Source organism: Pithys albifrons, chromosome 13 (genome assembly GCF_047495875.1).
Source record: "Pithys albifrons albifrons isolate INPA30051 chromosome 13, PitAlb_v1, whole genome shotgun sequence".
NCBI lineage: Eukaryota > Metazoa > Chordata > Aves > Passeriformes > Thamnophilidae > Pithys > Pithys albifrons.
The window spans coordinates 7,709,359-7,737,136 of record NC_092470.1 but is presented as its reverse complement, the minus strand read 5'-3'; the positions used below and the strand labels follow the sequence as shown (position 1 = coordinate 7,737,136).

At 41.7% G+C, this 27,778-nt stretch overlaps 1 protein-coding gene across 2 annotated transcripts; it reads left to right on the top strand.

Moving 5' to 3' along the window:
- On the top strand, nt 1-27,778 carry AQP9 (aquaporin 9). Of its 2 annotated transcripts, none has more exons than XM_071568530.1 (6): nt 1-315; nt 11,722-11,848; nt 15,328-15,465; nt 17,765-17,883; nt 20,125-20,342; nt 24,230-27,778. In XM_071568530.1, the coding sequence occupies exons 1-6, from the start codon at nt 214-216 to the stop codon at nt 24,390-24,392; spliced, it is 867 nt and encodes a 288-aa protein (XP_071424631.1). In that variant the 5' UTR covers nt 1-213; the 3' UTR covers nt 24,393-27,778. The 2 variants fall into 2 exon arrangements, with proteins under 2 accessions (XP_071424631.1, XP_071424632.1); XM_071568531.1 differs by lacking the exon at nt 1-315 and adding an exon at nt 356-460.

Below are 27,778 nucleotides of genomic sequence, written 5' to 3'. Positions count from 1 at the left end.
CACAGAATGGCAAACTCATGATGAATTGTTAGGGCATGTTGAGTTGGTTCTGTCAATGCCTGCAGTCAGATGATTTCACTGGCTGTACAAAATGAAATCTCATATTTCAATGTTTAAGTAAAAGTGTCAAAGTTCAGCTGGAGCAGGGGCGAATACAGAGCAAATTTTGTGTGTATTTGTAACTAGGGCACCAGAACAACAGAGGAAGCCAAAATGAGCCGGAAAAGCAAAACGAGTTTAAAGGAGAAATTTTCCTTGAAGAACAGCTTGGTTAAAGAAGCCCTCTCAGAGTTCCTGGGAACTTTTATATTGATAGTAAGTGTCAGCTGCTTTCCTTTCTTCCTACTAATCTCATGTTGGACAGTGCTTGTAAGGGGACACTGTGCTTTTCCCTGGGTTGTCCCAGCAGCGTGGTGGCTCCTGACAGTCCCCAGCCCCGAGGGAATGGCTCCTGGTGCCGGTAAGTTTGTCATTCCTTTCTTTACCCGCTGTAATTATCACTGGCTATAAAAAGCAGATATCTTTCTCTATTACAACTGTCTGATCAGCGTTAGATTGCATAGAGCTGCAGAACTGCAGTGAACCAGCACGTTCTGAAAAATCCAGATAGGCACAATGAATGTTGTTAATACTCTTCTGTTTATTAAAAACTCAGCACTTTATTCTACTTTTACTCCTATGTACATATTCCCTCTGCATTAACTAACATATTGTGTTGCACATTAAGAAACTTTTAGCTGAGTTTTCTTCCTGTGCAATGTCAAAATTTAGCCATGTGATTGATAGTGAATTTATTGGGAGTTACATTGCCAAACCTTCAGGGATTTTGTAATGTAACTATTCTTTTTGTTTTGTTTTTAACTGTACTACAGAAATTATACAGTTGCTTGGTTCTGCAGCACTGCTACAATTTAGGTAAATGCTAAAATTCCTCATTTTCATAACCTCAGATTTTTTTTTTAAACTTAATTTCTTTCTCAGTTTTTCTGTTCATTTTGCACTGGGACATCGAGCTCTACCCTGTGATTCACCAGAGTAGAGAGCAGGCTCAGAAGCTGACCTAGAGGTCAAGCAGTGACAGTATTTATGCCAGGCTCTTTCTCCTTTTAGTCTGAATAAGGCAGTCTTGCTTATTGCTAAATATTTCATCATAGTGAAAAGGACAAAAAGAACAAGAAGTTGGCATAGTACTGGCATAGTATGTTTTATAAGTGTAACTGTATTAGCTAAATTTCAAGTAAGTCATCTAAAAATTCCAGTAGCTCATAAAATAAATGAAAATAATGGTCATTACTACACTTCAGCCAACTGAAATGTGCAGGCACTAAAATAACATTATTCTCAAATTTAATACCATCCATAAGACACTATTACAGTAAGGAGCACATTTAGAAGCAAGGAGCACAGAGCACTTTACAAACATTAATGAATTAAGTGTCACAACACCCTGGTAAGGAGGGGAAATGTCATTATCTTCATTTTATGTGTTAGCAAACCTGATTACAGCAGCCTGCACAGGAAGCCTGGGCAGGACTCTCAATACAACCCCCACCACCTGACTTCCAGTACTCTGACCTCGCCACAAGATTGTCCTCCTCTTCCCATTAATGAAATTAAGCAAGTGAAGAAAACGTATTAAAGTGCAGATTAGACCACAAATGTTATTATTTAATGTTCTGCTGGACAAGACTAGGAGGAAATGCAAACCCAGATCCCCTTTTCTAGTATATTCACCATATGAATATAGTAGACAATGAAGCTACGAAATTATTGTCGGCAATCTCAGTTTTGCATTTCTATTTTACCCTTTCTAGTTTCAGGCTTGGTTCAATGCAGAGAAGAACCTCAGCTGAATTAAACTGCATCTTTCTCTGTGCTTGGACACCCCAGCTGGTGTTCAGAGTGCACCAGTTAGCAGCAGTACAAAGTGTTTATTGTGAAGAGACTGACTTTTCTTCTGTTATTTATTGCTTTTAAGCTCTGGCAGCTAGTAAGGACTTTCTCTTTAAGTACAGATGAGCATTAAACCATTAACTTAAATTGGAGCTGATGGAAGGAACACCCTGGCAAGGCAGAGGACAGCAATCTTTAAAAAGCAGACACCATGTATGCAAAAGAAGTGATAGTCATAGGTGGTGGCTGTGTCTTAATCCTGTTACAAAGTGAAAGTGAGCCAAGAGTTCACAGCCTATGGCACAGTTGATTGAGACCTTTGCTGAAAGCCATTCTGTGTTGCTGCGGTGGGTTTTACAGCCTGTGGGAAGCCCCTGCAGGTGCTGAGACAGCCGTGCTGTCACCCCAGGCTCGGGCTGGCAGCCAGTGCTGACTGACCACACCTACATCTGAACCAAGCCAGCACTGCTGGGAGGAGTCCTGTCCCTCCAGACCACCAACTTCTGCTTTGTCTGGAGAGGAACATCACAGGCCACGCACCAATACAAGCTTGAACTTGGTAACTCTCAGCCTTGCAACATTATTTTTCAAACAGGAAATCTAGAAAGTGAAATCACTCATTAGGCCAAGCCCAAGCCTTCACCTTGGGGTGCAGAGGGTGTGGCTGAACAGGTCTGAGACAACAAGCCTTGAGAAAGTCACTGGGCACAGCCTGGATAACATCTCCTGGTCAGCCTTACCCAACACACTCAGCATGGACTCAGAGCACGTAGATGGAATTGTTTCCAGGTGAAAATAAAGTGAAAGGTGAACTCCAGAATCACAGCAAATGTGCTGACCATCAATGGATGCTCAGTCCAGCTGGTCAGACTGGAGATGCTCCTAATCAGTAATCCCTCCTGAGAGCTCCACAGTCAGGTTCTCAGGTGCTTGCCCTGCACAGTTGGTAATACAGACACAGCCCATGTGAGCGCCTCTCTCAGCTTATCAAAGCTTTAGTGAAAAACACTGAACTTGAAGAGCTGAAAGCATCCTGAGGTGGGAAAACACCCTCCATTTGTACCATGGAGGCTGAGAGCCACATTTCCCAGCCTCAGACAGCCTCAGCCTTCTGCATCTGGGACTGCCCCCGAGACCTCCCTTGAGGAAGAGCTCTCTCTTAAGAGGTTTTTGTTCTCCATCATGTCTCCTGGTTCAGTACATTTCCTCCCGGGGCTCCTGTGAGCTCATCTGTGGGACATCTGGGTGCCAGTACAAAAGAGTCAAGAAGCCATGCAGCATCAGACAGAATGTTTATGGGACTTTGCAGTGAGTCTGTCTGGAACTCACCTATCCAACTGCCTCTCTGCTTTTAATCACACTTCTCTCCATATTTCCCCTTTGGATCTTGACTGTGTTGCTCTCAAACAAAATTGGAATTAACTCTGAACTATGCCATTAAGTATATCTGAATTGAAACAGTTCCAAAACGAGATGCCAAATGGGCCATGTGGCTTCCTTTAACAGCTACTGCTCACCTAACAGAGCTTGTATCTCATTTTCACCCTCAAGAGCATCTCAGTGAGTGTTTCCCAGAAAGGAGCTGCACAGGAGCCAAAATCTCCTGAGTCCAGAGCAGCAGACACTTCCTTGCTGAGACAGAACACAGGCTTTCATTTAGCATATAAAGACAAGTGGGGAGTATATATATATCTTATATATATATATATTTTTTTTTCCTGTGTATATCTATTCCTCTAAGCCTGGTCTCCAGGTGCAGGTGGGGAGCCCCTTGCAACTCCCCATGAAACAAATGTTTGTGTGTGCACAGAGGATGCAGGGGACAAACATGACCTGAATTTATAACACCCCCCACCGAAACCAGTCCAGCTCCTGAGGAGGAAGGCTATTCAACTTTGATCAGCAAAATGTTCTAGTTTTGTTTTCATATTCTGACCACTTCACTGTGTAAGTTACCACTCCTGCTTTGTTGCAGAGTTGAGCCACACCTGAAAAATCTTTAAGATTGACATTACATGGATTTGCTCAGTCCAGAAGATTAAAATTTAAATAACTTTTCTGTATCTTTTTTTGTTGGCCTATATTCCAGTGCCTGTTAATTACAATACTTTATAGTAACATGAATCCTTTATTCTAAACATGCATTAGAATTCTCGTTACATGATGTAATTACATGAAAGCAAATGTAGCTTTTGATCCTTTAGCCCTCAGGTGTTTAGCACTTAATACAAAATCACTTCTTAGAAATTTTAAGCAAAGATAAATTCATGTTCTAAATTGTTATGAAAGAGAGGCACTTTCTTTGTTCAGTATAAACAGAATTTACTCTGCATAATTTCAAGATATAAAATGAAATATCAGTAGCTTGTAACAGCTGTCTTGTTTTCCACCAGCAATGAATTCCCTGGAGTACAGGATCTCTTAGACAGAGAGCTTAAGTTTGTCAAAGCTAGATAAAAAAAGCTTATTAAAATAAATTTGTAATTGGTATTTTGATATGTCACTCAGTTTTTTAAATATCACATGATGATGCAAATACCATGGAGCTTAGCCATGTTTGCACTTTGAAAAGCAGCTCTTGGGGCACAGATCCACACATTAGGGTCTCCAGCAGCAATACCATAGAACAACCTAAAAATAACAGATGTCACTCATGAATCTAATGTCCTAGTTGCAAATATTTTGATAGCATTAAATTCTGCTGATGTTCTGGTTCTGCTGGAGATGGGCAAACTCTTCCTCTTTTTGCAGCTGTATTAAATCAGCACTGTAAACAGGAGACAAAGTGGTGATGGAGACCCTTAGTTGTGCTGAGGTTAAGGAGATGTTCTTGCACACTGGTATTTTTCTATAATTTTACTATTATCAAAATCAATTTTTTTTTTATTTTAGACAACACTTCTGTTTCTGAAGTCATTCTTTAATTCAGCTGAATAGTCAGCAGTGTGAAAACACTGAAAGGAAGGTTACCTAACTATTGTTTTACCCCAAAATGTTTATTACAGAAAATAATTCTGAAAAGTCAGAGGAAATCTTTTGTTTTCAATCCAAGCTTAAGTTCTCCAGTCTGTGACATTTCAGACTTTCAGGTGACTCATATGTTGTGTTGCATGAAAGGCTGGAAAGAAAATTATCTTCATTTCTGCAACATCAGCCCCAACACATAACTCAGCTTTCATTGTTTAACCAAGAATTTACAGTAAGTTGAACTTAATTTTTCAAGACCTTTTTCTGTAGATACATTTTTCCTCTGAAAGTTTGCATCTATAGGACTGAAGTGTAGTCACTCTCCCTGAGTCTCACAGAAGATTTGCATCTTTCCTACATTCAGTTGAGTGCAAAACTTGAATTTATGTTTTACAGACACAAATTTACAAGGTGTTTTTCAAAAGTTTCACCAAATAAAAAAAAGGTAATGAAAGTAATAACTTTTTAAAACTGTCATAAACAGTTGGAGGACAGAATAAAAGATAATAAATGTACTTTGTGCCATGCAGTGAGTTTATATCTCTGCAATCTCAACAGTTAATAAACCATTCTGGTTAAGAGTGAATTCTAGAGAGCTCTGCAGTCCATAGTCTGGTTTAAAGGCAAACATGACTCAGTTCCTCTAACCCACTCCTCCAAGGTTCCTTTACTTTTAAAAGCATTCAGCTTTTTTTCCTTTTCAACAGAAAATAACTTAGGCTTTAATTACTCATAGCCATGCAGCTCCAAGCAGGAGGGCACAGCCAAGACCCCCACTCTGTTCCTGCAGGGAGAGGAAAGAGTGAAACAAAAGGACCATGTGCCCTTCTGCCAAAGGACAGCACAGAAAACCTCCTGTCTCAGGGTCTGCACTGCCCACGCCTGGGTACCAAAATTCCCCGGGTGCTCCCGCAGAGACTAAACTCATTTGAAGAGTTAGAAAGGTTTTAAGCTTCTCAGTTGGTGTAGGAGCAGAGCAAAGGAATGTGTCTCAGCTCAAGAACAAAAGTGTAACGTGGGAGGGGGGCAGCACCTGAGTAGGTTCTTTTTCTCCTCAAGAAGCTCCTGGGTGAGGTTCTCCTTCCTTTCCTTTCCAGCCCTGGTGCAAGGGGCAATGTTTCACTCCTGAAAGTTTGGGCCTGAATATCACATTTCGTTTCCTTTCTCTCCTGAATTTCTAAAACTTAGTAAGAAAATAAAAATAATCTTCACTAAAGAAACTGACTCAAGCCAGTTGCCCTCTATAATTCAGGAAAGAAAAGTATTTAGCATTTCAGGATGAAGAGTGCAATATTAATCATAATAAAATATGAGAAAATGCAGACCTTTGCATTCTCTCCAGATGCTTTCAAACTTTTATTTGTCTCCTATTGCATATGCAAAAGCAATAATAAAAATTTAAAAGCATCAGTTTATATAACACAGCATAGTTTGTCCCTCAATATTTTTACTGTATTTTTTCCCACAAAGCAATTTGAACCTGATCTTTATATGTTTTAAAAGCTTTATATACACAATTCATCCAAAGCCTTATTAAATTTACATTCTCGTCTCCAAGTAGAATTGCTTTCTGTCACTAGAAAGTGGTTTCAAAATGTCAATAATTTTAAGGTTTATGTCTATACTATTTAATTAACTAAATTATAAGGGTGGGGGTTTTCCACCCCTTATTTATTAGATAGCAAGTCTGAAAAAAATAAAGGGAAATCCATCTGAACCCAAGAGGATATTGTTTGTGTCCCAGGAGACCATCAGGAGAACGGATATAGTGATTTTTTTACTACCCTAAGTTTGATTAAATCGTAATGTACAGAAATCCTCCCCAACCCCACCAAAATATTTCATTAATGATAAAATAAGAGCCATGTGCTTTTAAAGTATTTAAGCATTACTTAGACTGGCAAGCTGTACTTTCATCTCACCTTTAAAAGCTAAAGCACTGTTTGATTTAACAAAAGATAGCAAATATTAGACTAGATGAAGATTGCTCTTGCCTGAAAAAACAGGAGATTCCTGAAACTTGAATTCTTGCAGAGCTTTTTAGAAGCTCTAACATGTCTCTGTTTTTGTTGCTGTCAACATTACAGTCCCTATTGAAAGAATGCTTAGGAGCCACACCTGAATTAAGACCCTACATAAACACAAACATAGCAAAAATATGACTGTGGGGAAGGAGTTTTAAATCCATTATAAAACAGCTTATTATGCAACTCAGTAGATAAATTCTTAAGCAGACTTGCTTTGGAAATGAAGGGGGTGGAAATGAAAGTGAGTTCTAAAATATACTCCAAATTCAGGACCTTCAGGAGGACACCATCAATTCCACAGTCAGCGACTCTTTAACTGGAAAGTTTATTCACTACTTTTATGAGTAACTAATTCTATACATAAATATTAGGGTTGGGCAGGGCGAACTGCACAAGACTACAGTGCTCCACAGGCAACCCTGTAATGTTTTCATGGGCAATTTTGGTCAAAGAGATCCCTTCTGTAGGGAAGGGCAAGTGCAACCACTCTTCCCATCTCCAAAGGATTCTCTGACCCTTTCAGCCTGTATCACTGCTTTTAAGGGCCTAAATATGCAGTGCTAGGTCTATCTGCCTGGAGAAGTCATGGAGGTTTCCCTAAGTGAAATACCAGGGCTTCCTCTCATGTCCTCGGGTGTCCCAGCAATATCACTGTGCTCCCACTGGTTCAGAATGGGCAGCTCTAGGACAGCAGGACACTCAGTGCAAGGACACAGCCTAAGCCCGACACTGCCCTGCCCAATGCCCATTCCCTGCCCTGCCCAATGCCCATCCCCTGCCCTGCCCAACGCCCATCCCCTGCCCTGCCCAACGTCTGTCCCCTGCCCTGCCCAATGCCCATCCCCTGCCCTGCCCAATGTCTGTCCTGTACCCTGCTCAATGCCTGTCCCCTGCCCTGCACAACGCCCATCCCCTGCCCTGCCCAACGTCTGTCCCCTGCCCTGCCCAATGCCCATCCCCTGCCCTGCCCAATGTCTGTCCTGTACCCTGCTCAATGCCCGTCCCCTGCCCTGCACAACGCCTGTTCCCTGAACTGTCCTGTGCAGGAGCACACGCATGTGGCAGAACCCAGAGCAGCACTGTGGGCCTGTCCAGCCTGGAGAATGGGAGAGGACAAGTGGCAGCCAGCAGGGAATGCCCGTCTGGGGACCAGGGGGAGGACACAGGTGTGAGTGTGGCATGGGGAAAGGGCAGGGCTGCTGCCTTACCTGGGCAAAGGCAGCCTCACTGAAAGTGGCCAATTGGTGGGGGGACCCTTGGAGATTCTTCATAGTTGGCTGTGGCTGTTGAAGGATGATTCTGCCCTGGAAACTGAGTCAAATAGAAAATTCTGAACTGTCTTTCTAGTATTGAAAATGTACAGCCTATAATTACAATACTACTTTTTTTTGCAACTGCTGACTCTGTATTCCTTGTATCAGGGTGAGCTCCTGTGCTCAAGCACAGCATCATCACTGAGGCCACACTGTGCTGCAGGGACACCTGTGGTACCCTGCCTTAAGTGTGTGACTCACCACAGCCTGAGCTGGGGAGAGGCAAGGTGTAACAACACATGTCATTGTCTCCACACTGCTAAAAGGCAGAAGACTTGGCTGCCTCCTCAGTGCGACAGTCGGAGTGTCTGGCAATGAATGCACGTCACCTCTGGGGCTGAGTGATAAGAAAGGGGCTTTTTTATATAAACATTCTGCTTTAAGATGCCTAAAGCTCTCCTGGTCATGTAGAAAAATAGATTGCCTAAAATTGTGGATTCAGATATCGTAGGAAGTTCACTGAAAAATGATACTACGAACATTTGCAAAAATCCTGAAAACAGTACAGATCTTTAGTCTCTGTGATGAGTGGGATACATAAAGTCCTGCAAGCTTCCACAGGGCCTTATGCTCACTGGAAGCCAGTTGTTCTCCTTTCCTAACATTAGCCTTATTATCCCAGACAAAGAGAAGGATCTAATCCCTATGAAGCAAGGTATTTTGGCAGAGAAGGTGCAGGCAGCAATTCCACACCCAAACATGTTCTTTATGACAATCATCTAATTACTTTGTGAACAAAAAAAGTCAGTGCTGAAGCTACTCCAGTAAATTTAAGCTATAGACAACTGATAAGAGGAAAACCTGGTAACATAAGATAGACAAGATAAGATAAAGAGATCTGGCTATATTCTACTGTAAATTAAACTCCCATTAACTCCATGTGCTTCAATCAATGAGTTTTGTGGGTGCAAATGATGGCTGAGCTTGGCCTAAAACCCAAAAATATTTAGTTACAACTTGATGATCTGGTTGGTCTTAACTCAGTCAAGCAAAGACTCACAGAGTATTAAATTGCTGCTCCTGTAATTACATGATTATGTGATAGTTTCCAGTTGTGCCAACCTAGCTCCAGTAGGTATGAGACAGCTTTTTTCTCTCTCTTTAAAAGGTCAGCAAATGGAGAGAATATTTGCAGATTTTCAGGTTCACTTTTCAGTTTTCCCACCCCTGAAGGGGCACACACTGACTGTGCCTGCAGTAGCTCATGCATCACCCATGTGCAGGCAGTTGTGTCCCAAGGTCCCCTGAGTGCAGCTGTGTCCCTGCTGGCTTCTCTGCCTCCTCCTGGGGCTGGTTTGCACAGAGATGGAGCTTCTGTCCTCCCCTATGACAGGCAGAGCAGAAGCTGCTATGCAAGATGTCTACACAGCTGTTTCTGTATGATTCTCCTCAGTTCTGGTGATCAGGGAAGGTGGCCTCCCTCTGTTATTTCCTTCTCCTTTCTTGTGAATTTGTAGTTGATACACCCAGATGTTGTTACCATGCCTTATCCTTTTCTGTAACCATCTCCTCTACGCCTGTTCTCTTTTTCATCATCCTTACAGAAAGGGGTCATGTTTTCAAAAGAGTGGCCTTTTCTTTGAATCTGCAAAACTTGTCTATGCCATTTCAGAACACAAGTGCACTCCTGTAGGTCTAATTGGCTTTCTGAAAACAACCTGCACCCCAGTGTACACAGGAGCCCAGAGCAACCTGCTGAAATTGCTTCATGTCTGAGCCATGTCTTTTGTGAAATCTTGGGTGGTGCAATTCTGGAATAGTCCCTTTCAGAAGTCTTCAAAATGAAAGCTGGAGTGTGCTAATTCCACCTCCTCTAGACTCATGTCCTAATCTTAATGAATTCCAGCACCACCATTCTTTCCATATTAAACATATAAATACATTATGAATCGAATTGTCTCATATGAAGTTAAAAGCAAACCCCACATTGTAATTTCAGCTGTGAACAACTACAGTGTATTTCATTTTGGTTTGGTATCTGGCTGTGCATCTGTGCTCACCCCTTGCATGGCTGGCCATGGTCTGGAGCAATGAGAGCCCGGTGAGGAGTGTGTGTGTCGTGCCCAGCACGGCTCTGCCTGCAGCCCGCAGTGTGTCTGGGAGCATCACACAGGCCAATAAACTGCAGCTATGCAACACCACCCTACCCTTACATAACCCCAGAGCTGCAGCACTTGGGCACCAGACAATGTTTTGTTTGCTTACGTGACTATGGCCTTAAGGCACAAACTGCACCTGGGTATGTGACACAGTCTCGGGGCACTTATAACAGAAACATCATCTGCATCACAAGCTGGTTAAGAGTGTCATTTTACTGAGAGCTTTTCTGTCACATTTTGATATTGGCTAAAACCCCTGGGGAAATAACAGAAATAAAAGTATGATTTTGCCTGTTGAAATTGCATCTCTTCTAGTAGGACTTGCTTGTTAAACCTCATTTACTGAATCTTTTTGGGACAGTCTATTCCTAAGGCAGAAGAGATTTTCCCATTGCTTTGCAGGTTATGAATGCAACTGCCTTGCAACTGAAAATAAGCAATTAACTTTGCTCAAGATAAATCTAGTCACATCCCAGAAATGGTATGATTCACATCTCTTACAGCTGCAGAGAAGTTGTTTTCAGGCTATAGATATTTGATAGCTTCCACAGAGTGTCGGGTCCTTGTTGAGCAAAGCACTTATGCATGCATTTAAATAGCAGATTTTCAATGACACAGAAATGAATCAGCTGGTCTATCTCAAACTAAAGGCCTTTTGTACCTTTGAATCTCTTTCCTATTGACATTAATAGGGCCTAAGCACATGCTTGAAGCTAAGCAGAGGCTTTAGAACTGAACAAACATAATCTTAAACAAATATTTAAATGTGTTGCTGAACTTCATCCTGAGGGGAATCAACAAAAAAAGGAAACTAGTTTAAACCCATGTAGAATCCTCCAATGTGAATTATTCAGATATCCCCACATCAGCTATAGAGCCAATGAAATACCTTGATAGAGCAATATGTGATATAAAGTCAGCAAAACAATAACACACACTGTAATCACCAGAAAATTGTCTCATTACAGAGTTTTAACATTAAATATTAAAAGCTTCTGAACTACCTTTTGTAACTTTTATAGTAATTTTTTCCATTGCATGTAACAACAATCTAGAACTAAAAACTTACCACACAGAATTATTTCCCTCTTCACTTTCATATGCAGAGTTTTGTTGTAGAGGTTGTGAGATCTTGTTTAGGTTCCTAGTTCTGGTCTGCATCCCATCATTGTACTTGAAAACTGGTTTTGGTGGGGAGAGAAGTCCTCATTAGCAGACATTCTTCCTCGTGACAGAGCCAGGGAAAATAAAAACCAAATGTGCACTGCAGCAAAGGTAACAATGGCACGCATGCCACTAAGCTCAGATTCCAGCATTTCTTCAATATTCAGCGTTTTCAGTTGTACCAGGACAGCAGCAGAAGCTGCAAACTAACATGTGACAGACACACTGGTGATGTTCCACTTGTCTTTCCCAATGCAGGCGCTGGGCTGTGGGTGTGTGGGACAGGCTGTCCTGAGCAGAGGAGCCCATGGTGGGCCCATGACAGTGTCCATTGGATTTGCAATGGCAGTGACCATAGCAGTGTACGTGTCCGGGGGCGTTTCTGGTAAGTCACTGTTTCATATACACCATTTATTGCCATGGTTTTAAAGCCCCCTTGCTAAAGCACTTCCATTCCATGGTATAGACAATTATGAATCTAGCAACAATAAGCACCATTACAGCAGATTCATGTCAGTGTTTCACTTGTAAATCTTTTGTGTTCTTGTTGTTTCCTTCTATTCCTTGTGTTTGACAAAACTCTTTCACCGAATTCTGGTCTGAACAACAGTGTGCAGACCTTGGCTTTTAGAGAAAGTGTTCTGTGCAAACCAGAAATCTGCTTGGTTTTGTTTTGAAATTTCTCTCAGTAGAGGTGATCCTGGACAGCATAAGCATTGCAGTTGAAGAATTAACCAAGGAAAACAATGCAGCAATCACCAGATAAAAGGGTGGTCAGCTAAGCGGAAGGTAGAATGGCTCAGCAATGAGTGTAATGAGGGTTCACCTCAGAGACTGCAGTTTGTCTCTTCCTGTCCTGGGACAGGCAATAGCAAGTCTGCTCCTGTGGTTCCTTACTCACACAAACAGCAGATCACAGCAAGCAGAAACAGCAAAAAGATTCAGTGCCAGAGATACAATCAGTGATACACTGTCAGTGTACCATCACTGTGCCTTTGGTTCTGCTCTAACACTTCCTCAGCAGGTATTTATTGGTCAGGAATCTCTCTTTTGTCTGTAGCTGGGCTAGCTAATCAGTGTCCACATGTGCCATTTGATGCTGCTTCCTCTGCTATTTCCACCATTCACCTTGGCCAAACTAAGACCAGAAATGTTAGCATAACTTACATTTACATTCTCCCTTTGAAACAGAAAGAGATGGGCTGTAACACTACAGAGTTGTGCATTATGATACACAATACTTCATGTTGCATGCAGTTTGCTTTGACCTCTTAAAGCAAAGGGTGCCCTCATGCTCCGTTCTCACAGAGGCATTTCTTACCCTTCATGAGGAGGGTAAAGTTGGTCTAGACAAATTTCTGCAGGCATAACTAGGCCATTACAGACAGTTGCTGTGGCACAAATTACTGTGGCCATTTCTCTTCTCTTCTACAAACACTTCTCCAGAGGTCCCATGCACGAGGAGGTTTCCAAGTTCCCATTAGAAAGTGCTCAAGGTTCCACAAAACAGACGGTCTTGTAACTGTCATTGACACAGACCAGAGCTGTGCCTTAAAACCACAGAAAGTTAATTCAGCAGCACAATTGTATTCTCTGAACAACTTTAAACTACAGTTATTGGTTTATATGTAGGCAGGTAAACTCTCCTAGTGCATTAGGATGAAAGCAAACCTGGGAAGATCTGTCCTACATTTGCATCTTTAAGGGATATTCATCTCCATCATTATGTGGAAAATTGGAGTTCAATCCCAGCAGGGCAGAGCAGTTGCAGATGGTGCAGTTTGTGCTTCCTGTGTTTCTCCCATGACGAAGGATTCTGCATGCACTGCATTTTCTCTGGGAAGGAATAGGAACAGAGATTTCAACAGGCTGTGATTATCCTCTCCTATCCATAACAGATGATCACCAGTAGACACTTCAGAATACCAGTTCCTATATAGAATTTGTTTGCAATTTCTGTGACTCTTTGGCCATCAACTCACATGTTTAAGTACTGCTAAAATATTTTGCTTCAGTTCTTTATGAAATCCTAAATTCATGGTAACAAAAATACAATCTGCATGCCTGGTGAATTTTAGCATTTTATTTAGGAAAATTCTTCTTTTTGCTTTACCTCCATATAATTTTCCTCAATATCTAGATAATTTCCAACTATTTTTTCCAACGTAACATTTCAAACTCACAGCAGTGATCACTGCAACCACAAAAGAATGGGGAACACACTGTCCCAAACTCCCCTATGTCAGCATGAGAGCCTTCAACTAGGTTTTCCTTTCCAAATTTCATATTTATCAGCCATCTCTAATATTATTATGACTTGCTCTGGCCATCATAATCACCCTGTATTATATACAGGTGGGAGAAAATACCAGGTGTTGAAAGAAAGGAAAATTATTCATTCCAGCCTGAGTAAGGAACAAAAGACAACAATTAATCAAAATTCACATGAAGGGCTGTTAAATAAGGTGCCATCTATCTATTTGCTCTGTGCTGAAGAATTTGAAACACAGTGAGGAATTCAAAATTAATTCAAGACTGGTGCTACTAGGTCAGAGTCTTGGAAATGGTACAAAGGTTTTATCCAGCTTGTTATCTGTGTTTGTCAGTTCATTATGTATCAAAGGTGCCTGGATTTCATAAGATAATGACTCTCTGACCTGAAGTGCAAACAAACACAGAAACTGTACATAGAGCCCCTTTCTCCATCACTAACCTTTGACAGATAAAGGACATACTCTTTCAGTTATTTTACCCAAGGCCATTTTTTCTGATATTCATCTAGGCTGAAATAAGACTTTACCTGGAAAATAAGCAATGGAACCGTGTCCTTGCAAAATGTGGGGGTTGCTGTGTTTTTACTGTGAAGTACATTTTCATCTGTTTATTTATTTGGCCATTTGTATTTCTGAAGTAGCAACTACGTATTTATAGACAATGAAGTTCTCCAAAAACATCCAATGATTTTTCCCCATGATGATACAAATTGTTGAGGGAAGTGAATATCACGTGACATAATAAATATATTTTAGAGACTGAAACTCTCAAAAAGAATTCCATTGTTATTGAAATCTTTTTCATGCATGACTTCAGGTGTAGCTATTCCTAAATAAAAAGGAAGGAAGTGCCACAGAAAATAGAATTTCGTTTCAGCACAGATACTTTCTCAGTTTCCTTATTGTGGACCTTCCTGGAGAGCTCAAGAACATGGTGAAAATGTGTGATGAGGAGCTGCTGCCCGCAGACCCCATCTAGGCATAGCCCACCAACAGCCAGGATGAAGCAGGACAGCCCTGACATTATTTTATTTTATGTTCAAGAAAAGTGAGTTTCTAAGTAACCCCATGTCTAAGAGAGTGATATAAACATGATTTAAATCCAATATACTCCAGATCTGCCTCAAGACACATGACCAAGCCAGTACCAGTCCTTAATTGTACTACATGCCTGTGAATGAATGTTGTGCTGCCCCAGACCTCCCTTAAAAATAAGAAGCCAAAGGCCACAGGGAGAGAGAGTATATTCAGAATGAGGGACCTTCCCATCACAAGTGATAGGGCAGATTTAGGTTTTCTAGAAAAGCTGTGCACAGATCTGTAGATCACAGACTGCAGCACAGCAGTCTGATAAACAGCACAGACCACAAACACCAAGAGCGAAGATGAGCCTTGGTGGCTTTTGCCCTCCCTCCTCTAATTTCATCCACCTTGTTTCAGTTTCATTGCAGTCAGTATTTAACTGCAGACTAACATCTAGAAAAGCCTGTACTAGTCTTGTGCTCAAAAATGCCCACATTTTCACAAACCCTCCACCTATTCTCATGTATCTGAATCATCCATGTGACTTATTTTGTGATTTATTTTTCAGGTGGTCACATAAACCCAGCTGTTTCATTAGCCATGTGCGTGACTGGAAGATTAAAATGGACCAAATTACCAATTTACATATTAGCCCAACTCCTGGGAGCATTTGTTGGAGCAGCGGCTGTCTTTGGGATTTATTATGGTGCGTACACCTTAGGCATGTTCCCAGGACAAACTGGAGGTCAGGCAGTCTCCAAGGCCCCAGTTTCTCAATGAATGTCAAGCAGGCAGAGGACTCTTGTTCAGGCAGGGCTAATGGCAGGACTGAAGCTAAAACCATAAAGAAGAAAGGGAGAAGCATAAAGAGTTTGAAGGGAAAAACAATGGCTCGAACATTCCAAGTATTCTACAGATTTACTGAAACACTAACTCCAGGAAATGTTCTGATACTTAGAAAAATTATTCATGGGAAATCAGATACTCTGAGATCATGTATTTCTCAGTAAGGATTTTAAATTACTTAATAGCCAGGATATAGGGCTATCCATCTTCCAAGCAAATTAGAAACATTAAAGACCTGCCACAAGTGCCTGTAGGCAAATATCACCAACATCGTTCATCGAGGGTACAGGATATGAGATCAAGTCCCTCCTGACCAAACCTCAGACCACCCTAGAGAGGTGGCTCTCCAAGGCAATGAACTCCAGGTAGAGTGAGAAAGGGGTCACATATTTGGAGGGGGGAAAAATAAAAAAAAATTCCCCCTATCCTTGAGACATGATTTGTTTTTACACAGTGTGCCACAAAAGGAAAAAATCTCAGTAACAGAGTGGTCAGGTGAACCCATTCAGTCAAAGCAGCTGCTTCAATCCCCTGCTCCAAAACTCTGCACTATTGGCCCAGCCCATCTCCTCCAAAGTCCCTGTCCCACAGGCATTCTGTCTGCAGACAGTGCTGGGTCGAGGTGCAATAGGGCAAAAACACAAATGGAAATGCCCCTTGTGTGTCAGCTCAGGGCTCGGTACCCACAGTAATCCTGAGGAGAAAGAGCTTTAGGAACTGTCATAACTGTTGTGGGCTTGGAGGCTTTTTTTTTGTTTGTTTGTTTTTAAGGTTAGTGTTGGAATTTGGAAGCTGTGGGATTCCAGAATAGGATTTCCATCAGAATGTAAGTCCTCCTCAAGCCTGACAGCCAGAATTAGGGCAGTGCCAGGATGCAGCAGCATGCCAAGATGCACATGGGGTTGGAGGTTGAATCACTATTCTGCCAAAGGGCAGCAGCAGGATAGAGAACCAAAATAAGGAACTTGGGGTTGGGGTCAGAGACATCTTCCTGATATTCAGAAGCACGGGATTTTCTCATGTGCCTTGGTCTGCTCAAGCACTTTGCTCTCCTCTTGTAATTAATTCCCAAGCCTCTTCTCTACTTTTTCCTTCCTGCAACTTGCAAGATTGTCATGTACTCATTGAGGTCTACTGAAAACTCACCAGCAGAAAAACAGACAGAGGAGCTCAGCCTTTTTTTTCCCTAATAGTTAAATGCAAAAAAATAATCTGACACTGCAGATGAGAGCCTGATCAAAGTAAACAACTGAATATTCTCTGCACCCATTGTTGCAGCCCGATTCAGGTGGGCCTGAGTGACCACCTTACAAGTTTCGTTTTCCCCTTAAAAGGACATGTTTCCAGCCTCAACCAATTGGAGTCAGACCACCGCACCTGGGGCGGGGTCACTTGAGGTCATATAAACCTGTGTTTTTGAATAAACTTGGGATTTGCTTTACATCACATTGGTGTGTGCAGTCTCCCCTAGAGCAGGTTGCAACAACCCATGTTGTGACCTTAAGCACAGCTAGAAATAAAAAACAGGAACAAGGAGAATTAGATTTTTCTGCTGCCTTCAGGAGACAGGGAGCTGTTTCTTTACTCACAAGTATCATCTCATCACTGGATCCGTTAATAAAATAATGGATTAGAGTTTGTTATTCATGTCTGTCTGTGGAGATTTGAGTGCTTCATCTCAGCATCCTCCTACTTGTACAAGTGCACAACTGTCAGATGGAACAGCAGCCATTCCTGGGGCTGGATATCCCCCCCTGCACAGCCAGGACACCACACACTGCTTGGGCACCATGCCAGATGCAGCACCTCTTCCAGAATAATGCAGCTGCATTCACAGGCAGAAAATGCTCCTTGGCACTGAGTTTGCAGCAATGATCAGCTTAAAAACAGCCCCATTTAAAGCTGTGATACATAAAATGAGCACTTCAAGGCACAGGAGGAGAGATGAGACAAGAGAGTGATGAGTACATCAGCCCAAATCCATTAACTGTGCTCCCAGAACTCTGCTCCCAGAATCACAGCACCATTTGGGTGGGAAGGGACCCTAAAATCCATTTCAGTTGAGAATGAGAAGTGCACACACCTATCACATACATCCTAGTCCTAGAAACCCCAGTGTTTATGGAGCAGTGCAGGCAGTTACTGGCTGTTTTCCACAGATGCCTTTATGGAGTACAGCGATGGAAAACTGGAAGTCACAGGACCCAATGCAACAGCACAAATCTTTGCAACATATCCAGCTCCTTACCTGTCCCTCATGAATGGATTTGCAGATCAGGTAAGTGAACTTGTTGTCTTAATTCCACAAATTAAACCAACTAAAAACTGTAAAACCAAGCAGTAAAAACCCACACAGATCTAAGGAGTGTGCTGAATCTCACTGTCTCAGTCCTATGTCCCCGTGGAAAATACAATGACAATGCAATGCTGTTTGTGGGGGGCTACCTTTTAGTAATATTTTACAAGCAAGATAATTTCAAGTTGTTCTTTTCACATAGATCATCTTAATTGTTGCACTCTACATGTCTTTAATGCAATATATGTAAGAGGTTTTCCTCAGCATAAATCAATGTTTCTCCATAAACCTCAGCAGAGTCACATCCATTTACATCAAAATCCAGCACATTTTGTGGACTTATTATTCCTTAAGTAAAGCTTAAGCAAATAATTTAACACACCCTAAACAACTGAGTTTTTTGCTTCAACAAATCTCCTCTCCAACCTTCTCTTTGCCGAAAGATTTGTTGTATTTGTTATTTTTTCAATGATTGAATCTGAAAAATCTCCGTTTCCAATCTATATCCTCTAATCTTTCTTATGCAACAGAGAAAAAAATTAAGGTTCATATCTTTTATCTACTTCTAATCAATTTACCCATCTTCAGTCATACATGAAATAAACAATGCAGAAGTAAGGTATGAAAAACCAGGTATTGCCTGAGCACAGGAATTCCCCACGTAAAAGATTGTGCAATCTGGCTTCAAAAAAATCCAAACATTATTTTGAAGTTCTGTAAGAAAGCTAGTTCTGATCTTTGGCTCAATCAACAGATTTTTCCCTAAGATGTTTTTACCCTTGGATGTTTTAAAACAAACTTAAAAACAAATGAAATAAAAGTAATTTTTAAAACCCTCAAACTTAAACTTCTTTAAATCAGTATAGAAATCAAATTTTTTGTCATCGCTGAAGCTTCTGTCTGTTTTCTATCAAGTTAATCATTACCAAAATCAATATTTACAAAGCATTTTATTTAGGCAGAGCTGCACTTCCATTGAAGTAATTTCAAGAAAATTTCCTTCATCAGTTTGATTAGCATATGCAATACAGAGCTCATGTTACAGTCATATGTGCAACCTCAATTTGGGTAATTAGAATCATAGAATCATAGAATCAATTGGGTTGGAAAAGACCTCCGAGATCATCGAGTCCAACCCTTGGTCCAACTCCAGTTCCTTTACCAGATCATGGCACTCAGTGCCACGGCCAATTTGGGTTTAAAAATCTCTAGGAATGGTGAATCCACCACCTCTCCGGGCAGCCCATTCCAATGCCTGATTACTCTCTCTGGAAAGAATTTTTTTCTGATATCCAACTTAAATTTCCCCTGGCAGAGCTTGAGCCCATGTCCCCTTGTCCTATTGCTGAGTGCCTGGGAGAAGAGACCAGCCCCCACCTGGCTAGAACTTCCCTTCAGGTAGTTATAGACAGTGATGAGGTCACCTCTGAGCCTCCTCTTCTCCAGGCTAAACAACCCCAGCTCCCTCAGCCTCTCCCCACAGCACTTGTGCTCCAGTCCCTTCTCCAGCCTTGTTGCTCTTCTCTGGACTTGCTCCAGCCCCTCAATACCCTTTCTGAACTGAGGGGCTCAGAACTGAACACAACACTCAAGGTGTGGCCTCACCAACGCAGAGTACAGGGGAAGGATCACTTCCCTGGTCCTGCTGGCCACGCTAGTCTTGATCCAGGAGAGGATCCCATTGGCCTTCTTGGCCACCTGGGAATTTTTAGCTGCCCAGTTTTGACTTTGTAGATTTCACATTTTCTCCTGATGTTATGCAATACCTGGATAAAAAAGTGCATATTTAGTCTAATTTATCAGCATAAACTACAGGTACATAAAACATTTCTTTATCAATGTTACTGATTGCACTGGCATGGCAGAAACACCAGAAACTGAGTGACTAGAACTGTTAAATTGATAGGAAAAATATGGAAACAAAGCATCAGACATTACACAGGAGATGTCTTCGAAATCCTCTATGCTTTCCACACCACGTTGTTGCAGATTACTTTTTCCAAATGTCCTCAGCACATTTCTTGTCTTTGTCTTTCAGCACAGATACCAAAACTTCTCATTACTGTGAAGTAGAGAGGCACTGAGCTCCAAATTTTGCTACTCTGTAGAGTGGGATGAATCTAAATACCAGCTCTAAGCCACCCCAATCCACAGAACTGCCACAGCCCCTTTTTTCATTATTGGAAAGAATCTGCTTAATATTCTTTTCTTTGCCTTGGCCAGGTGATGTCGACAGCTGTTCTTCTTCTGGCTATATTTGCTATTTTTGACACTAGAAATAACAGCGTCCCAAAGGGCCTGGAGCCAATCGCAGTAGGACTTCTGATAATTGTTCTTACTTGCTCCTTGGGAATGAACAGTGGCTGTGCCATGAACCCGGCCAGGGATCTGGGCCCAAGGCTCTTCACTGCTGTTGCAGGGTGGGGGATGGAAGTATTCACGTAAGTACACCTGGACATGAGGTAAAATGCTCTTGGCTAAAGTTGCTTCTAGGAAAGTAAGATCCTGATTCAGCGTGGTACCAAGTCATACTTTATATACAGGTAATTCTTTGCATACCACAAGCAGCTATTCATGCACTTTAAGCCAGATATCTTCTAAGAACTGGGCTTTAAAAAGGATTTCCTGCTCCAAGGGCAAATCAAACACGCATTATCTCCAATATCAATCATTGTTTCAAGCAGAACCTTCCCAAAGTATTAGACATTCTTAGAGGTCACTGAAAATATGAGTGCTTTCTTCTTGTGTCTTACAGCTTTCAGAAAAAAATAAATGAAATCAGGAGAGAGTTAGGTGGAAATATTTATAGGGTGCTGTAAAAAACACAGACATATCGGATTGATTTAGCCTATTACTACTACTGACTTATTGCAGAAATACACAACAAGCTCAAAGCCTGACTTCCTGCCCAGAGTGAAGGAGGGAATGAAGAGAGTTCCCTTCATTTTCCCACATTTCAGAGCACACCCTCAAATCCCGGTGCCTGTGTGCACACACGCACACACACGCTCTTGGCTGGCCAAATGCACAGCTGGTTAGGGCACCTCAGATCCACAGCTGACACATATCCAGTGTAAGAGGCACTCTGGGGGATCTGAGTAAGAGGAGCCTGTCATCACAAAGGAGATCTTTGGGGTTGTTTAGTTTGTTTTTCCAGTTACTTACAAGTAGGAATCTCCAGAAATAATGTAGACCACTAGAGAGCTCTATAGGGATTTTATATTAGCTATCCACCAAGCACAAACAATCTGTTATTTATTAGGATTTCTATCTACACAAATAATGGGCCTTCTTGAAGAGAGTACAAAGCAGAAAGCTTTTCTCATGCAAAAAACCCCAGGCACGGCATAGATGAAACAGGCCCAGTGACACCACAGGCCAGAGCCAAGGCTGGGATGTAACACAGCTCTGAGGAGCCACTGGCAGGAGGTCAGATCACTAGTCCAGTTACATCCAAACTTCTATCCCCCAGCAGCACCATCAGACTATTTTTTAAAAAACAAGGCACACAGAGTGACATCACACACTTAGGATTCTCCCCTCTCATATCGTTGTAATACAAAGTAGTTGTTGACTGTGCTATTAATCATGGTCTCATGTGCCATAACCTGTAACATGTCAGCTACTACATTGCTGGAAAGTTTGGAAGCCTGATTGTACTGTGATCTAGTGATGTCAATTGTGTCATAGATGTCAACTGTCCCTGGGAACAACTGCCGACTTCAGAGACCTCAGTGTTTCTAATGATTTATCCTAAAACCATGGAGACAACCAGGAGCCTTTCTTAAGCACATGCTTAATATTCTGATAAGGTCAAGAAAAGTTTTGGGGAGCAAACTTTTGTTTGTAGTGAAAAAACACCCAGATCTTTGAGTACAATTACCAGACTGGATTCTGACAAGCAAAACGAGCATGAAAGAGCAATGAGAGAGAGCGAGAGGCGGCTGTACAGAGCAGTATTTCGTGTCAGCATTTACGGCAGCACTGGGATGTTTCAGCCCCGCTGGTTCGCGCTCTCCTGCCCCTCGCAGCGCTGCGGGCTCCGCGCGGTAACGCTGACACCTCGTGGCCGCCGCCACCGGGGAAAAGCGGCCGGGAATGAAGGGAACTGCTCTTTGGAGAAGGACAGGACACGCATCTCCTGCCCCCACGGGGGCTCGGCGGGCAGAGCGGCCGCAGAAATGCCGAGCACTGTTCCCGGAGCGCAGCCCCGCAGTCCGGGTAACCCTACAAACAGCATCACCTCCCTGTCCCGCAGCAGCTGCGCGGTGACAAGGGTATCTGCAAGTCTAAAATGGGCCGAAATTCCCAATCTCTGCAGGTTATACGGTGTCGTTTCCTGGGCGTTTTCACAGTTAATCCAAGCGCCGTTCGTCAGGTCTGTGTGCTCCTCTCGCAGACAGTGCCCTTCCACCCCCAGCCCCAGGGACACCTGGACACGGCTGAGGCAGAGCGGGGGCTTTCTGCCCATGTGGCAGCAAAGCCGTGCCCTGCCCTGGGGTAAAGCCGGGGTATAAGGGCACTAAGGGTCCTTCGGTGAAGCTGTCTGGGCTTGTCACAGAAAGTTTTGGTTCCTGTGCCAGTGTCATGGAAACTCCTAACTCAGCCGTGTTCTGATCTGGTTTCCGTTTTGGCAGCATTTTCTCGAAGGGTTTTACACCCAGAACCCCAGCACAGGGTGCCTAAAGCACAGCTGGCAGCAGCTGCTGTGAATACAGGCTGTGATTTGGGAGGTCATGGAGGAGCTGATGAGGAACATGCCAGTCCATGGAACAAGCCAAGAGAGAAACCTGCCAAGAAATACCTTTTTGTTCCAGGCCCATGTACCCATTCATCACACAGAATACGTGCAAGTCCTGGATGTAGATTTTGTTGTGCTGATTAAGTCAATAAAACCTTAGTCTGTGCTTGTTCCAGGAATTCAAGGGATTAACAGACATTCATGATTCAACAACAAACAGATTTATAAAGTCAATAGAACAATATCAGGAATTATTTTATATCCTCAGGGCAACATAGAAATAATTCTAAAGGTAAAACATACACATCCAAGGCATTTCTGAACAAGGAATAATGGTATCATCAATAGGGCACTGATATTTGCCCAGTTCTATTCTTGTGTTCTGACTTAGCCACAAGTTCACTTGTGCATAAATCTATACAACCGAGTCCTGAATAACTACCCTTACAGTTTAAAATTTCCCTGCAGCTTCCAGTAAGGTTCTTTTCATGTATTAATTAATCCCTTTGTATTTCTGGGAGGGAAAAAAAATCTCCATTTTCAATATGCATGAAATTGGGGTAGCTGGATTTTCACTGGAGACTCACATACTCAATTAATACACCACATTATCCAATCAAAACACCTTAATGCATCAGTACAGTTAAGAGAGTCTGCGCTCAGTTATTTACTGTTTGGATGTGGACTTCCAGGAAAGGGAGAGCAATTCTACCTGCCCACTTTTCAAGCTTAAAGAGGTCATTATTTATTGTTTTATACAATTCAGTGGTGGACTACTTACTTCAAACATGCTTATAAATCCACGTATTTAAAACTAAACCCTAGTAATTGTGCAAAGCAAAGGTAAACATTTCAGTGGAGCCAACTTACCAGACTTTCTTAGTGAATACAGCAATTCTAAGAAAGATTAAGTTTTAGGTGTGTAAAACTTCTAAATGCCTATTTGCCTCTTACTGAAAGGCACCATATTTTAAACACAAAGACACTGCATAATAAAATTTGAATATTGACCACTCTTGTCAGGAATAATCCACTTTACACTCTGTTTTCTTACAGTCCTTAAGGCAAATACACTAAAAATCAAGTATGATCTGTTACATTTATCAAGAACACCACAAACATTAATTATTTCAGGTGTGAACCTGTAACTTTCCATGTGGATGAGATAACCCATTTTTGTAACATACATTTGCCTTGATTACTCCTGAGAGCCCATTCACAAGCATCTGGTGACAGCCCCAGTCAAGACTGCTGGGCAATAAATACATCCCTGCTCATTTCACTGGGAGCCAATGGACCCCACTTCCCATAGAGGAGAAACCACCCTCTGTCCCCAAATAGACATGCAGTAAAAAGGCCTTATTTTCTAAGATGCAACCATACCAGCATGCCTGCTGGTTTCTTAGCATTTCAATCACAGCCTGGGCAGGGCAGGGTTGTTGTTTATTTACAGAAACGTGAGACAAAATAGAAAGTTCTATGCTATAGTGAATGTCACACCACTGCATCTGTTCATTGGCAAATATAAAGTAAGGTGTTCACTAGAGTTACAAATAACACTAATTTGTGTTCTTTTTTGTCTTACAGGGCTGGTAATAATTGGTGGTGGGTCCCTATAGTTGCACCCCTGCTGGGAGGTGTACTTGGAGCAATGACCTACATTATTTTTATTGAAATTCATCACTCAGATCCTCAGTCAGGAGGAGAAAATGAAGTGCGTGACAAATATGAACTGACTAATATGGAGTAAGAAGAGAAGAATTTTCTGTCATTTTGTTGTGCAGTTTTTGTGCAAGTGATTGTTTGGGACCATTTTATAAAACCTGTATGCTATGTCTCAATTAGAAATTCATCTCTCAAAGAAGAAAGTCTGCATAGAACTCAGAACTGAACTCTTTATACAAAACATTGGTCTGATCATACTCAAAACTGGGAACTTGGGTATGGGAAGGGTAAATTGTTGTTCTTTTCATATGGCTTACAGATCAAGTCATCTCCTAGATGCAATTGTAGTTAGATGATGCACTGACCTATTAATTCAGCACATATGATCCTAATCATGTTGCTTAATTAACTGAAAATAGATGAGATATTGATACAAAACTGCATGCATTGCTAGTTAATTGATTCAGTGCTGAATTAATGTGCAAGAGCATTGCTCACTTCTTAAGAATGTCTTGCCTGAGCATTAAAAACAATACCCAAATTACTTAAATGTCAACTGAAGCAGTTTTAAATAACTTAGTGAATTTTTATGGAACCACTACTGAACAACAAGGAATTGCATCAGCAGTGATGAGGTTTAGTAACTCAGAACGTGATCACAAAAGGTAAAAAATGTGTGTGTTACAAGATCAACACCAAAGACACAGAGCTGTAACTTCTTCATGGCGGTAACGTTCAGTTATTTTTAGACAATTTACTTGACCTTTATACTACCCAATATTACAAGCCTAGGATAGAATATTAATCTGAACCTCTTCCGCTGTTCTTTCTGGATAACATCCATTCCTGTGGAGATGGCCCAGCAACAGAGGCTTCTTCTGTGCAGAGGTCAGCACAAGGCCCATGTCTGTATAAGCTTTAAAGAGGCCTGCTGATGATGATTTACACAGGGGGATTTCATCTGCATTGTGGGAGTAATTTTTAATTTCGTAGCAGTAATTAAAAATAGAAACTGGTCTCAGACCTAGTCCTAGATCTGAATTCCCCAAGGAAGGCCAGATCCACATTAGAGTTCTGAAGTGTGAGTTCTGTCTCACTAAGTAGAAGTGGTTGGACATACACCACTTTTTAAATATCTAGCCTTGAAAATGAAATTATTTCTGCTTAATCCTTGTGCATTGAATGTATTCGGTTAAGTCAAATTTCATCTCTAAAATGTATACCTCTATACACGGTTGGTGGTGGTGATCTTGAATAAACATTCATCCAATTCAGCAATTCTCCTGAGCTACTTTCCATGGCAAAACTTCAAGGTACTAGTCCAATGCATCCATTCCAGGGTGCTCTTCCTTTTGGATTCCTATAATTCTGCTCCCTAAAATTCCACACTACGTTCCTGATTTCACTTCTGAAGTGAGGAACCCTTTATGTTGCCACTAATAGCCTGTGCACTTCAGTGAGGCACCCACAGAAGAGGTTTAGAAATGCTGTGGTCAGAACCTGCCTCAGCCCGTGCGCAGGTCAGGCCTGTGCCACTGCATGGTCTGTGTCCACACTTGCCAGGACAGCACGGGGAATTCATGGCAGCAAAGGCACAGAAGCAGCAGGTCAAGCAAAAAAGTCAGTATACTTGAAGTGTATATTGCAGTATACTTGAAGTGTAATTCCAATTTTAATTATGTTTCTAAGAAAACTTACGTAACTGTAATGAACTCAGGTTGCCCAGAGACATCAACCCTGTGCAAAATGCTTCTCTGTTTCTCTGCAGTGGGTTAAACTGGTCTGTAGCTGTACTCATCCACACTGAACTGCATCACTGTATCGCTGGCTGAAGGGCACAGCAACAGGGGAGGGTTTACAGGAACAGAGAAGACTCGAGACAACAAAGTGAAGGTTAGACCTGACTGTAGACCTTGTATTGGCACTGACAAACTACATCATCTGTGCAGGATATTGATACGTTGCACTGCACAAAAGATGGGTGTAAAAGCCATTGCATTTTGATCCTTCTCTTGCCCCCCTCACCTCACAGGGAGCTCTGTCTCTCAACCCTTGGTGATACCTGGGGCAGGAGCCAACCATCTCAGTCTGGAGAGGTCACAGAGGTAGAAACTGTCTGAGAGTTGTCCCCAGGTCTGAAAGGCGCTTACTTTGCCACTGACACCAACATCTAATATGAAATATCAAGCAAAAAATAAAAATAGGCAGCTCATAGAAGTAACCTATCTTTTCCAGAATGGTAGTGGCAGGTTATCTCTTATTGTGTTAGAATTTTGCACAGTCTGTAGCCTCCATATCCCTCATGACATTGCTTCCTTTAGGGTATCATGGAAAACATGGGGAAAAGCAGAATGCAGTCAGGAACAAGCAAGGGATGGTTTATTTAGACAGGCTTCTGAGTGGCCAGCCCACACTTGCTGGTGTCTGTGCATTGGCCAGGATACATAGAGTTGTACATTTTCTCCAAATCTTTTTGATCACAACAGATTCTACCTGTCAATCCAATCTTGTTTCTCCTGCTTATGCCATTCCCATGCACAGAATTTCTGTGTCAGTGATATTTACTTGTCTGAAGTTATTAACATGCACATCATAAGCAGTGACACACTAGTGTGATAGCATAACAATATCTTACATGTGTTCTCAACAAATTTTTCTCAAATTATGTTTGCTTAAAGCATTTATTTTTAAACTTTAATTATTCACTCAATATTCTTGTTGAAGACACATGGTACTAATTCCACAATTCATACTGACTTCACAAAAGCCAGAATTTCACTCAGGAACAAGGTGTTGTAGACCTGTCTTAGATTTGACATAATTTAAGTTTTTAAATATATGAATGAATTCCTGCTTTTGGAACAAACTTCTCTTTAGTCTTAACTACAGAAAACCATGACCAGTATCTCCATAATGTAATGGGAACAATAATAATCATCTCATTCCATAAACGAACACAGAAATTATCTCTTTTATAAAAAAGAAGAAAGTATTTTGACTTTGCATGAATGATGCAATTTTCTAATATCAACTGATATTCAGTGGTCACATTTAGCTAAATTAATATAGTACAGATGGCAACAAGAAAAAGCTTTTCTAGTTGAAAGACATTTTGGCTAATGAATTCATAGTGATCAGCCTTAATAGTTTTAATGTTGAAAGAAATTAATTTCAGAGCAGTGCTCAACTTGCATTCTGGGTTTGTTCTTTTCTGGGGCAATGTGTTTGTTCTTTAGAGCTAAACTTAGTACTACTGTAGTAATTTGAAGAGTGATCCTGCAAACAGCACTGGGCTAAAGGTTGGCTACTACTTGCTGTTTCACAGAAGCCAGTGGAATTACAATGGGTGCCAGTGCAGGCAAGGATAAGTGATCAGAATGGGGCCCAGAGTATAGTGGAAACTGTACTTTCTTGAAGCTTTGTCTGTGGATCTGGATGAACATATTGTGGTTCAAAATAAATACAGTCAAT

Coding starts and splice junctions, on each gene's coding strand:
- AQP9 (XM_071568530.1), top strand. CDS start 214: ATGAGCCGGAAAAGCAAAACGAGTTTAAAGGAGAAATTTTCCTTGAAG. Junction 316..11,721: donor TGGGAACTTTTATATTGATA/GTAAGTGTCAGC, acceptor TTCCCAATGCAG/GCGCTGGGCTGTGGGTGTGT. Junction 15,466..17,764: donor TGTCTTTGGGATTTATTATG/GTGCGTACACCT, acceptor TGTTTTCCACAG/ATGCCTTTATGGAGTACAGC.